At 44.2% G+C, this 13,484-nt stretch overlaps 1 protein-coding gene across 5 annotated transcripts in view; it reads left to right on the top strand.

The window, feature by feature from the left end:
* Positions 1-13,215, top strand: part of TUBGCP2 (tubulin gamma complex associated protein 2) — a 77,728-nt gene extending 64,513 nt beyond the window's left edge. For all 5 annotated transcript variants that reach the window (XM_039547094.1, XM_039547092.1, XM_039547091.1 and 2 more), the window contains exons 17-18: positions 10,823-10,986; positions 12,838-13,215. In XM_039547094.1, coding sequence (XP_039403028.1) covers positions 10,823-10,986; positions 12,838-12,952 — 279 coding nt within the window. In that variant the 3' untranslated portion in view covers positions 12,953-13,215. The remainder of the gene's footprint in view (positions 1-10,822; positions 10,987-12,837) is intronic.
* Positions 13,216-13,484: the final 269 nt, after the last annotated feature.

The raw sequence follows: 13,484 nt of genomic DNA, 5'->3' as shown, positions 1-13,484 counted from the left end.
TAACAGAGTCCTCCCACAGCCTGGAAGGGTTTCTCCTGTTATTTCCTAATCCCGACAGCCAAGGGAGGTCTCAGATCTATTTTAGACCTGCATCAACTTAACAATTATTTAAAAAAGATGAAGTTCTGCATGGTCACCGTGGCATCAATTATTCCTTCTCTGGATCCCAGGGACTGATACACCACCCTTGATTTAAGAGCTGCTTCCTTCTATGCCTCAATGTACTGAGGGCACAGAAGGTTCCTCAGGTTTGTAGTCACATTACCAGTTCACAGTGCATCCATTTGGCCTGTCTGCAGTTACTCGGGTATTCCCAATATGTATGGCCATAGTGACAGTGTTACTGAGGAGATTAGGAGTGCAGGCCTACCCTTATCTGAATGACTGACTAGTCAAGGGTTGGTCCAGGACTCTGGTTGTGTCCAGTGTTTGACTCATCCGATCAGCATTCAAGGCCAAATCTACCCTTTGTCTGGTACAGAAGATAGTGTTTATTGGTGTGTGTTGGACTCTATCCAGGCCAGGGTGTTCCCCCCTCCCCAAAAGTTACAATTCCAATCGGTCCAATCCCTGGTTACACACCTCAAATGTCATCCCATCACAGCAGCCCAAAACTGTATAAGGCTCCTGAGCTGCATGGTCTCGTGCCCATGAGTGGTACAACATGCGAGACTGTAACTCAGACCCTTCCAGACTTGGCTGGTCTCAGTGTACTTGCCAAGCCATCTTTCTCTGGACATTGTATTCACAGTTCCTTCTCAGGTTCTTGTTTCTCTGAATTGGTGGTTTGATCCTCTCAATGTTTGTGTGGATGTTGCCTTCATCCACCCTTGACCGTCAGTGACTCTGGTCTCAGACGCGTCAGTGCTAGGATGGGGAGCTCACTTGGGGCCCCTCAGAACTCAAGGTCTTTGTTCATTGACAAAGATCTCTCTTCATATCAACATTAGAGAGCTCAGAGTAGTTAGTCTTGTCGGTCAGTCATTCCTGCCTCATATCAGAAGGAGAAACCTATTTGTTCTGACAGACAACACCGCAGCCATGTTTTACCTCAACAGGAAGGGAGGAGCTCACTCATCCCTCCTTTTTCAGGAAGCAGTTCATCTATAGGAATTTTGTATAGCCCATTCAGTCTACCTTGACGTCTCTTACCTTCCAGTGGTGCAGAACAAGTTAGCAGATCACCTGAGCAGGTCTTTCTTTTAGTCATCACGAGTGGTCTGTTTGCCTGGATGTAGCCAGAGGCATTTTCAAGCAGTGGGGGACTTCCCAGACAGACCTATATGTGAACAAGTATGACAGAAAATGTCACCATTTCTTCTCCTTTCAAGGCTGCCATCTGGGTTCCATCGCAGACGCCTTCCTGCTACCCTGGACGGTAAAGCTTTATTATGCTTTACCCCCAATTCTACTTGGCATGGCCATGCCAATACTGGTTCTCCACTCTACTTGATCTCTTAGTGGTGACTCCAATCTTACTTCCATTACACCTGGATTTGATCACTCAAATAGATAATAGATAAAAAGATAATGCACGCAGAAATCTAGCAACAGACTGGGGGCTATCCAGTTTATTGCACCCAATGCAGCATGTATGGTTACCTGCCCTATGGGCAGGTGGCGTATGTGTGCATTTGGTGCAAGGAGCTCCTGGCCCCCGGAGACCACGTATGGGCTTTGGAGACCAGAGTGGCTGAACTGGAGGAGCTAAGGGAGACAGAGAGGTACATAGATGAAACTTTCTGGGACATAGTAGAATGGTCCAGTCTGACAGCCTCTGTGCTGTTGAAGAGGATGAAAGTCTCAGGGAAGGAGAACATTCAACTGGAGCAGAGGGAAATGATCCCATAGTTGGGACCCTCCTTCCAGATGATGTTGTGGTATCCTCTCACACTGAGGATACCTCTCTGGGGGAAGGAACTCCAGTTATTAGGAAGAGACAGGTATTGGGCGATTCAGTCATTAGAAACACAGATAGCTGGGTTTGCGATGACCGGGAGAACTGCATGGTGACTTGCCTGCCTGGTGCAAAGGTTGCAGATCTCTTGAGACATCTAGATAAACTTAGGTGTAGTGCTGGGGAGGAGCCCGGTGGTCGTGGTACATGTAGGCAGGGGCGGCTCCAGGCCCCAGCACGCCAAGCGTGTGCTTGGGGCAGCAAGCTGCGGGGGGCGCTCTGCTGGCGCCACGAGGGTGGCAGCCAGGCTGCCTCCAGCGGCTTGCCTGCAGAGGGTCCGCTGGTCCCGCGGCTTTGGTGGACCTCCCGCAGGCGTGCCTGCAGAGGGTCCGCTGGTCCCGCGGCTTCGGAGGACCTAGGTCCGCCAAAGCCGCGGGACCAGCAGACCCTCCGCAGGCAAACCGCTGGAGGCAGCCTGCCTGCCGTGCTTGGGGCGGCAAAATCCCTAGAGCCGCCCCTGCATGTAGGTACCAGTGACATAGGGAATGATATGAAAGAGGTCCTGGAGGCCAAATTTAGGCTGCTAGGTAAGAGATTGAAGTCCAGGACCTCCATGATAGCATTCTCTGAAAATGCTTCCAGTTCTACACACAGGTCCAGTTAGACAGGCAGAACTGCAGGGCCTCAATGTGTGGATGAGACAACGGTGTAGGGAGGAGGGGTTTAGGTTTATTAGGAACTGGGGAAACTTTTGGGAAAGGGTGAGCCTATACAGGAAGGACGGACTCCACCTAAACCAAAGTGGAACCAGATTGCTGGCACTTAAAATTAAAAAGATCATAGAGCAGTTTTTAAACTAAGGGCTGCAGGAAAGCCGACAGGTGCGGAGGAGCATGTAGTTCGGACAGAGACATCCTTTAGGGAAGGATCTATTAGTGGAGATTCTCTGTGTCCGAGTAAAGAGGAGAGGATGGAAAATGATAAAATACAGCTAGGATCTGATGAGAAACAGTCAAATGAAAAAAGTCCCATCCAATTACATCATATAATGACAGACAGCTAAAAATGACAAGTTTTTAAAATGCTTATATACAAATGCTAGAAGTCTAAAAAATAAGATGAGTGAACTAGAGTGCCTCCATATTAAATGAGGATATTGATATAATAGGCATCACAGAAACTTGGTGGAATTAGGATAATGAATGGGACACAGTAATATCAGGGTACAAAATATATTGGAAGGACAGAACAGGTCATGCTGGTGGGGGAGTGGCACTATATGTGAAAGAAAGCGTAGAATCAAATGAAGAAAGAATCTTAAATGAACCAAACTGTACCATAGAATCTCTACGGATAGTAATTCCATGCTCTAATAATAAGAATATAACAGTAGGGATATATTACCAACCACCTGGCCAGGATAGTGATAGTGACTGTGAAATGCTCAGGGAGATTAGAGAGGCTATTAAAATAAAAAGCTCAATAATAACTGGAGGATTTCAACTATCCCCATATTGACTGGGTACATAAGAACATAAGAAAGGCCGTACCGGGTCAGACCAAAGGTCCATCTAGCCCAGTATCTGTCTACCGACAGTGGCCAATGCCAGGTGCCCCTGAGGGAGTGAACCTAACAGGCAATGATCAAGTGATCTCTCTCCTGCCATCCATCTCCATCCTCTGACGAACAGAGGCTAGGGACACCATTCTTACCCATCCTGGCTAATAGCCATTTATGGACTTAGCCACCATGAATTTATCCAGTCCCCTTTTAAACATTGTTATAGTCCTAGCCTTCACAACCTCCTCAGGTAAGGAGTTCCACAAGTTGACTGTGCGCTGCGTGAAGAAGAACTTCCTTTTATTTGTTTTAAACCTGCTGCCTATTAATTTCATTTGGTGACCCTTAGTTCTTGTATTATGGGAATAAGTAAATAACTTTTCCTTATCCACTTTCTCAACATCACTCATGATTTTATATACCTCTATCATGTCCCCCCTTAGTCTTCTCTTTTCCAAACTGAAGAGTCCTAGCCTCTTTAATCTTTCCTCATATGGGACCCTCTCTAAACCCCTAATCATTTTAATTGCTCTTTTCTGAACCTTTTCTAGTGCTAGAATATCTTTTTTGAGGTGAGGAGACCACATCTGTACACAGTATTCGAGGTGTGGGCGTACCATGGATTTATATAAGGGCAATAATATATTCTCAGTCTTATTCTCTATCCCCTTTTTAATGATTCCTAACATCCATTTTTTGACCGCCTCTGCACACTGCGTGGACATCTTTAGAGAACTATCCACGATAACTCCAAGATCTTTTTCCTGACTCGTTGTAGCTAAATTAGCCCCCATCATGTTGTATGTATAGTTGGGGTTATTTTTTCCAATGTGCATTACTTTACATTTATCCACATTAAATTTCATTTGCCATTTTGTTGCCCAATCACTTAGTTTTGTGAGATCTTTTTGAAGTTCTTCACAATCTGCTTTGGTCTTAACTATCTTGAGTAGTTTAGTATCATCTGCAAACTTTGCCACCTCACTTTCTCCAGATCATTCTCCAGATCATTTATGAATAAATTGAATAGGATTGGTCCCAGGACTGACCCTTGGGGAACGCCACTAGTTACCCCTCTCCATTCTGAGAATTTACCATTAATTCCTACCCTTTGTTCCCTGTCCTTTAACCAGTTCTCAATCCATGAAAGGACCTTTCCTTTTATCCCATGACAGCTTAATTTACGTAAGAGCCTTTGGTGAGGGACCTTGTCAAAGGCTTTCTAGAAATCTAAGTACACTATGTCCACCGGATCCCCCTTGTCCACATGTTTGTTGACCCCTTCAAAGAACTCTAATAGATTAGTAAGACACGATTTCCCTCATGTACATGTCACCTCAGGATGGGATGGAGAGATAAAGTTTCTTGACACCTTAAATGACTGCTTCTTAGAGCAGCTAGTCCTGGAACCCACAAGAGGAGAGGCAATTCTTGATTTAGTTCTAAGTGGAGCACAAGAACTGGTCCAAGAGGTGAATATAGCTGGACCGCTTGGTAATAGTGACCATAATATAATTAAATTTGACATGCCTATAGTGGGGAAAACACCACAGCAGCCCAGCACTGTAGCATTTAATTTCAGAAAAGGGGACCACACAAAAAAAGAGGAAGTTAGTTAAACAGAAATTAAAAGATACAGTACCAAAAATGAAATCCCTGAAAGCTGCATGGAAACTTTTTAGACACCTTAATAGAGGCTCAACTTAAATGTATACAACAAATTAAAAAAATGTAAGAGAACCAAAAAAGTGCCACTGTCGCTAAACAATTAAGTGAAAGAAGCAGTGCAAGGCAAAAAGGCATCCTTTAAAAAATGGAAGTTATATCATAGAATCATAGAATATCAGGTTGGAATGGACATCAGGAGGTCATCTAGTCCAACCCCTGCTCAAAGCAGAACCAATCCCCAACTAATATCCTACTGAGGAAAATAGAAAGGAGCATAAATTCTGGCAAATGCAGTGTAAAAATATAATTAGGAAGGCCAAAAAAAGAATTTGAAGAACAGCTAGCCAAAGACTCAAAAAAAATAGCCAAAAAAAATTGTAAGTACATCAGAAGCAGGAAGCCTGCTAAACAGCCAGTGGTGCCACAGGATGATCAACACGCTAAAGGAGCACTCAAGGACGAGAAGGCCATTGCGGAGAAACTAAATGAATTCTTTGCATCAGTCTTCATGGCAGAAGATGTGAGGGAGATTCCCAAACCTGAGTCCTTCTTTTTAGGTGACAAATCTGAGGAACTGTCCCAGATTGAGGTGTCATTAGAGGAGGTTTTGGGACAATTGATAAACTAAACAAGAATAAGTCACCAGGACCAGATGGTATTCACCCAAGAGTTCTGAAGGAACTCAAATGTGAAATTGCAGAACTCCTAACTGTAATTTGTAACCTATCATTTAGATCAGCTTCCGTACTAAATGACCAGAGGATAGCTACTGTGACGCCAACTTTTAAAACGTGCTCCAGAGATGAGCCTGGCAATTACGGGCTGGTAAGCCTGACTTCAGTACCAGGCAAACCGGTTGAAACTATAGTAAAGAACAAAATTGTCAGACACATAAATGAACATAATTTATTGGGGAAGAGTCAACATGGTTTTTGTAAATGGTGAGGCATGATCTCCCATCTACTAGAATTTTTCAAGGGGGTCAACATGTGGACAAGGGGGATCCAGTAGCTATAGTGTACTTAGATTTTCAGAAAGCTGTTGACAAGGTCCCTTGCCAAAGGCTCTTAAGCAAAGTAAGCTGTCATAGGATAAGAGGCAAGGTCCTCTCGTGGATTGGTAACTGGTTAAAAGATAGGAAACAAAGGGTAGGAATAAATGGTCAGTTTTCAGAATGGAGAGAGGAAAATAGTGTTGTCCCCCAGGGGTCTGTACTGGGACCAGTCCTATTTGACATATTCATAAATGATCTGGGCAAAGAGTAAACAGTGAAGTGACAAAACTTGCAGATGATACAAAACTACTCAAGACATTTAAGTCCCAGGCAGACAGTGAAGAGCTACAAAAGGATCTCTCAAAACTAGGTGACCGGACAACAAAATGGCAGATGAAATTCAATGTTGATAAATGCCAAGTAATGCATATTGGAAAACACAATTCCAATTATACATCTAAAATGATGGGGTCTAAATTAGCTGTTACCACTCAAGAAAGAGATCTTGATGTCATTTTGGATAGCTCTCTGAATACATCCTCTCAATGTGCAGCGGCAGTCCAAAAAGCAAACATAATGTTGGACGTAATTAAGAAAGGGATAGATAATAAGAAAGAAAATATCATATTGCTTCTGTATAAATCCATAGTACGCCCACATCTTGAATACTGTGTGCAGATTTGGTTGCCCCATCTCAAAAAGGGTGAATTGGAATTGGAAAAGGTTCAGAAAAGGGCAGATCATTAGGGGGTATGGAACAGCTTCCATATGAGGAGAGATTAATATGACTGGGACTTTTCAGCTTGGAAAAGAGACTAAGTGGAGATATGATAGAGGTCTATAAAATCATGACTGATGTGGAGAAAGTAAATAAGGAAGTATTGGAAGACAGGATACTGGGCTAGATGGACCTTTGGTCTGAACCAGTATGACTGCTCTTATGTTCTTATGTAATACCACAGTCAGCTGCTTCACCCTCCTTCCCCCCCCCCCCCCCCCAACGTGTGTGCCCTTCATTTAACAGCCTGGAAGCTCCATGGTTAAATCCTAGAGAACAAGCTTGCTTGGAGTAAGTTTGCAAAGTTTTACTAAGCAGTAGAAAGCCCTCCACCAGGGCCACCTACCTGTCAAAATGGAAGCAGTTCTTAGTCCTGGCTTCCCAAACCAGAGTCTTGCCAATGCATTCGTCCATCCAACATATACTCAACTATTTGCTGCGCCTGAAATAGCAAGGCTTAGCAATTTCCTCTATCAAGGTTCACCTGGCAGCAGTATCAGCTTTCCACACTTGTGTGGATAACTGTTCTGTTTCTTCAAATGACATAACAATCAAATTCCTTAAAGGCCTTGAAAGGTTGTATCCTCATGTCTCTCCCCCGGAACTAGAGCAGAAGTGGGCAAACTACGGCCTGTGGGGCCGTCCTGCCCAGCCTCTGAGCTCCTGGCCAGCCCCAGCCTCTCCCCTGCTGTCCCCCCTCCCCCGCAGCCTCAGTAGGTGGGCAGTGTGGGTGGCAGGAGCAAGGGGAGCGTGGCTGGAGGACTCAGAAGGAGCAGCCGCGCAGCCGGCTGGAGAGAAGCGGCGCTTTGACGGGGAAACCGCCGCTTCTCTCCGGCTGTGCGGCTGCCCCTGCTCCTCCTGAGTTTTCCGCCCATGTTCGCAGGGTCACATTCTGAACGGGGTGGGGTGGATAGGGGTGGGGTCCCAGGGGGGTGGTTAGGGGCAGGAGGACCCAGGAGGGGGCGGTCAGGAGACAGGGAGCTGGGGGGTTGGATAGTGGGTGGGGTCCCGAAGGGTGGTTAGGGGCGGGGATCCCGGGATGGGGCAGTCAGGGGACAAGGAACAGGGGGAAGTTGGATGGGTCGGGGTTCTGAGGGGGGCAGTTGGGGTTGGAAGTGGGAGGGGGCGGATGGGGGCAGGGGGCAAGCTGTTTGGGGGCGCACAGCCTTCCCTACCCAGCCCTCCATACCGTTTTGCAACCCCAATGTGGCCCTCGGGCCAGAAAGTTTGCCCACCCCGGACTAGAGCCTGGTCTTGTCTAAATTTATGGGAACACCGTTTGACCTTTTAGCAATGTTCTCCTTACTATACCTCTCTTGGAAGGTGGCTTTTCTAATTGCCATCACTTCTGCCAATAGTGTCTTGGAACTCCATGCCCTGACATGGGAGTCTCCATATAGGGTCTTCTTTAAAGATAATGTATATTTACACCCTCATCTGAGTTTCCTTTGTAAAGCAGTTTCAAATCTTCGTAGCAATCAATCAGTCTACTTACCTGTGTTATAACCAAAACCTCACAGAAATAGGAATCAACGATTACACACACTGGATGTTACATGAGGGGGGAGGGAGCTCAGTGGTTTGAGAATTGGCCTGCTAAACACAGGGTTGGGAGCTCAATCCTTGAGGAGGCCATTTAGGGAACTGGGGTAAAAATCTGTCTGGGGATTGGTCCTGCTTTGAGCAGAGGGTTGGACTAGATGATCTCCTGAGGTCCCTTCCAATCCTGATATTCTGTGAGCTCTAGACTTATACATAGACAGGACTAAACCATTTCAGCAGTCCATCCAACTGTTCACAGAGGATTTTGTCTTGGATATCTTCATGTATCTGTGCTTGTTATGAACAGGCAGGCATTTTGCCACCAAGTAACCTGACTACTCATTACACAAGATCTCAAGCATCCTTAGTGGTGTTCTTAGTGTGAATACCTATCCAAGACATTTGTAAAGCAGCAAGCTGGTCATCAGTGCACACTTTCTCTTCCTATTACACCATCACCTACTACTCTAGGGATGATGCCAAATTTGGTTAATCTGTGTGTATGTGAACTCTGATCCCTCCAGCTTTATTACTTCTTGGGAGTCACCAAGAGTGGAATGCACATGTGCAAGCACTTGATGAAGAAAAGACTGTTATGAACCTTTTGTAATTGTTGTTCTTTGAGATGTGTTGCACATGTCTATTCCACGACCTACCCTCCTACCCCTCTATGTTGGAGTTTCTGGAAAGAAGGAACAGAGGGGGGCGCAGGATCAGCTAGACATTTTATAGCAGTGCACAGCAGAGGGTACCACTGAGGGAAAAAAATCTGGCAACTGCATGGGACGCACAGGCACTAAGAGTGGAATGGACCAAGTGCAACACATCTTGAACAACAACAGTTACAAAAGATTAGTAAGCATTTTTTCATGTCATTTTCCTTCTTCCTCTGGTTTAATGAGAGCGCTGACCCTGCTAAACATGTACATTGTTACCCAACTGCAGCAGAATTGTGTTGCTTACAGCAAACATTGGTCTTATTACTTAGTTCTGAACTGTTTTCATCAAGGGCAATGGGCACTAACGCGTGGGCTGTGCATGGCTCGGGTTCTTTCGCATCTCCAAAGTAGTATCTCATGGCGAATAAGCCAGTTGGAGTTTAGACTGTTAGACCCTTTCCAGCCCATCCCTTTTAGGGCTAGGACACCTGGTTTTGTTTATTTCCTTTCTGTGTATATGTATACTAAGTAACTTCTCTCACCCTGTTGCTTATAATCTGCTTTCTGCTAGGCTGACACACCATTCCTGCAGACAGCCACTAGAGGGCCACTAAAGAGCATTGCGGTGTAAATGCTTGAAGGTGGTCTGCTGGACATTCCCTGCCTGTGCTGTTTGCCTTGTGAACTTGTCTCATGTACAGCACATAGCATTTGAAAACAAGCCACTCACAGGATGCTTCTGATCATAGTGCCTGTGCTGAAATACTGTAGAGATCAGTTAAACCCACACTACTACCGAAGATAAGAAATGCTTTTAATGTTTATTATTGAGAAGGGTGATATGTCATCAGTGCCAGGCTTTGATCAGGCATGTTCTAGAACAGGTCGGCAACCTTTCAGACGTGGTGTGCTGGGTCTTCATTTATTCACTCTAATTTAAGGTTTCTTGTGCCAGTAATACATTTTAACGTTTTTAGAAGGTCTCTTTCTATAAGTCTATAATATATAACGAAGCTATTGTTGTATGTAAAGTAAATAAGGTTCTTAAAATGTTTAAGAAAAATTTAAAATTAAATTAAAATGTAGAGCCCTCCGGACCAGTGGCCAGGACCCAGGCAGTGCCATAGATTGCCTACCTCTGTTCTAGAAGCAGAATAACACAACTCTAACAGGGTCCATTTCAGGCTCTTGGATTGTGTCCCAGACCAGCATGGCAAGATTTTTAACCCCCCAGGGCATGACGTCTTCTCAGGGTCAGTACTTTGCCCAGGGAGCATGCTCTAGACCTGGGTCTCGCAGCATACCTGTGGGGCAGTATATAGAATTCATTTCACAACTGTTCATCCTGTTGTATGCCTCGTGAGAAACGTATACAGAGGGATAGCTCAGTGGTTTGAGCATTGGCCTGCTAAACCCAGGGTTGAGAGTTCAATCCTTGAGGGGCCCCTGAGGGATCTCAGGCAAAATCAGTACTGGGTTCTGCTAGTGAAGGCAGGGGGCTGGACTTGATGACCTTTCAGGGTCCCTTCCAGCTCTATGAGATAGGTATATCTCCATATATCATGAGAAAAGGTGTGTCTGGGATGGAGCAGTTTTGAAATTTTATGTCAATATTCTTTCATAGAAACAGTAGTTTGAAAAAAGAAAAGAGACAGTCCTTGTACAGTATATGTCTGGTTGACATACAGAACCACTGTCACTTACTGTGGCCTCCTCCTGATAGCTTTTAGCAGAGCATGCAGACGCCTTCCAACTAACATCTGGCTTTGAGGCAACTATCAACAAGTTTGACAGCAATTTCTCAACACATCTCCTGGACCTTCTGGATAAGCTGAGCGTTTACAGCACCAATGACTGTGAGCACAGCATGATCAACATCATCTACAGGTGAGCAGAGTGGAACTGTCTCCTAATCGCACAGGAAGGAAAGAGTCCAACTCTAGCCCAGGCTGAAGTTTGTTCTTTATTCCTTTTTTGTTGTATCATGGCAACCAGCTGTTCTATCAGTGTAACACTGAAGTAGCAAAAAGCTTTAGTCAGTAGTTCAGCAAATAGCTTTTTGAAATGTACTTTTGCAAGAAATAAAGTTGGGTAAATGGGGCATTATTTTTTAAGCTATTGAAAATCTGACTTTGTAAATTATGCTAGCCTCACTGTATTTGGTCATAGCCTTGTCCTGTGTTACTGAAATCACTACACTTCTTGGGAAACTGACCTACCCACTCCATGCCTCAGTTTCTCCATCTCCAAAATGGGGATAATAGTGCTGCCTTTGAAATGCTTTGTGATCTACAGATGAACAGCTGCTATAAAAGTGCCAAGTATTATTAGTAACACTGGGTCTTTAAGATCTCTCCGCAGCTACTTTTCAACATGGCGCGAAATGTGTAGGGCCTGCTGAGGCACTGCCAGTTTCTCATCCCCACAGAGTATGCACTGGGAAAATCCTTCTCAATTGGGGCTTGGGTGAAGTGCATCAAACAGAAGTGCCTCTTGCTCTATGCACTCCTGCCAGTATATTTTTTTTCCCAGAGGAACTAAGACAGTTGTTGCTGTTGATGTCCACTGGTGGCAAGCCATTTACAATACTGGACTGGGGTTATTTTTTATGAGAGAAGATTAAAATTAAATGAAATCCAAATATGTTAATATCTGGAAATGCACAGGTAAGGCACCAAACAACTATAGGGTTAAGGGGATGAGTGAGGATGGAATGGGGCAGAGACACTTGGCATTCCTAATCTGGTGTGCCACAGGAGGAAAAGCAGTGGAGTTACAGCCTAGGATACTTACCAGCTTGGACTTAAAAGCATGGAAATGTTCCTTGTATTAACATTTCTAAGTTGAAATAGCTGTAGTTACAGAATTGATGGGCAGGTGTGAGAAGCACAGCCCCAGTGGGCCATAGGCTGTAGCTTTGGTTCACAAAGCAAGAATCCTTGTTTTAAAGTGTAGTCTTGTTTTTCCCCTTGCGGAGACGGTGTGTTTATTGCGCATAGAAGTAATTTTAAATGGCTAGTAGTAGCTTGTAACCAAAATATATAATACCCATTTGTTACCCAGAGACCCTTCCTAAAACACAGTGCTTTGCTTGATGTTTCAGGATCATTTTCCCCTAACAATAGTTGAGACTTGGATGAGTAACATTCAGTTTTACAGCATAGTCCAGACTGGAGGTTGGAAGATCTGGGATCTTTTCCCAGTTCTGCCACTGACTTGCTGTTTGGACTAGTGCAAGTCATGCCAGCCCACTGTGCCTCAGTTTCCCCATTTGTAAAATGGGGCTAATGCTGCTTATCTTCCTTTGTAAAGTACTTTGAAAACTCCAGACAAAAAGCCTTACAACTTGCTTTTATGGCATATTTGTGATGATTCTGTTTTAAACACAGGTAAATGCTGATGTCAGAAAAGTCTCCCAGAATCAACATTTTCATTTACAAAAATTCCAATTTTAGCAAACTCTGATTTTCTGAAATTCCAATATGCTCCCACCCCTGAGCCATTTAGATAACTGGAATTTACCTCTATAAGGTCTCCCATAAGTACACTGTAAATCATAAATAATGGTAATTATGGTAACTGGTGAATTTTAGGTATATGCCCGGGAATTTCTCTCATTTTTACTATGGAATTTTGAAACCCTTGAATAGCATTTGAAGCTGTTACCACTTCTCTCTGTTTTCACACTTCTGGTCCATTTGTGGGAGGACTATTGAACATGTGTTTGCTTTCCCCTAGGCTGGATTTTAATGGATTCTACACAGAGCGGCTGGAGCATATTTCTGCACAGAGGAGTCAGAAAGTAGTTTCCGAAGCTCCCCTTCTTCCCAGGGTCGTTGTATCCACCCAATGAAGCTTTTATGTTACATATTTTAGATGCTGCACCTTTCGCATCAGAATACAGTACTCTTGCTCAGTTGTATCTGTGAGTAGTTTGCACTTTAAACTCCATAAAAGCTGTAAAACAATAGTTGTCTAATAAGATAGTGTTTGAGCTTCTGAAATCTAAACATGGAAAGGATTTTGTCACTTCTGAGATACTTTTGTTAACTTTTTTACCAAATATTAAAACTGTGTGTGTTGTATAATATATAAAGAAATAAAACATCAAAATTATTTGGTCTCTGTTATCCTGAACTTACAGCTCACTTCAGTCTTTCTGGGTGACTAAAGCTTGATCATCTTATGTCGTTCTGCTAATGCATAGATAGAGCTGTAAAGTGGTTCCCTGTTGTGACTTAGGGCCTGAAGAAAGCTCGCTGAAGCCCAGTGGAGTCCCTCCATTGACTTAAGTTTGGATCCAGGCCCTTTTTCAGTGTCTGTCTGCGATTGTGGCATAGATGCCCAAGCTGTGCAAATAACAGACTTTTCAGTTCACTAGCCAA

Source organism: Mauremys reevesii, linkage group 7, assembly GCF_016161935.1.
Source record: "Mauremys reevesii isolate NIE-2019 linkage group 7, ASM1616193v1, whole genome shotgun sequence".
Classification (NCBI taxonomy): Eukaryota; Metazoa; Chordata; order Testudines; family Geoemydidae; genus Mauremys; species Mauremys reevesii.
Note: the sequence above shows the minus strand (reverse complement) of the source record. Positions and strands in the feature narration are given on the sequence as shown.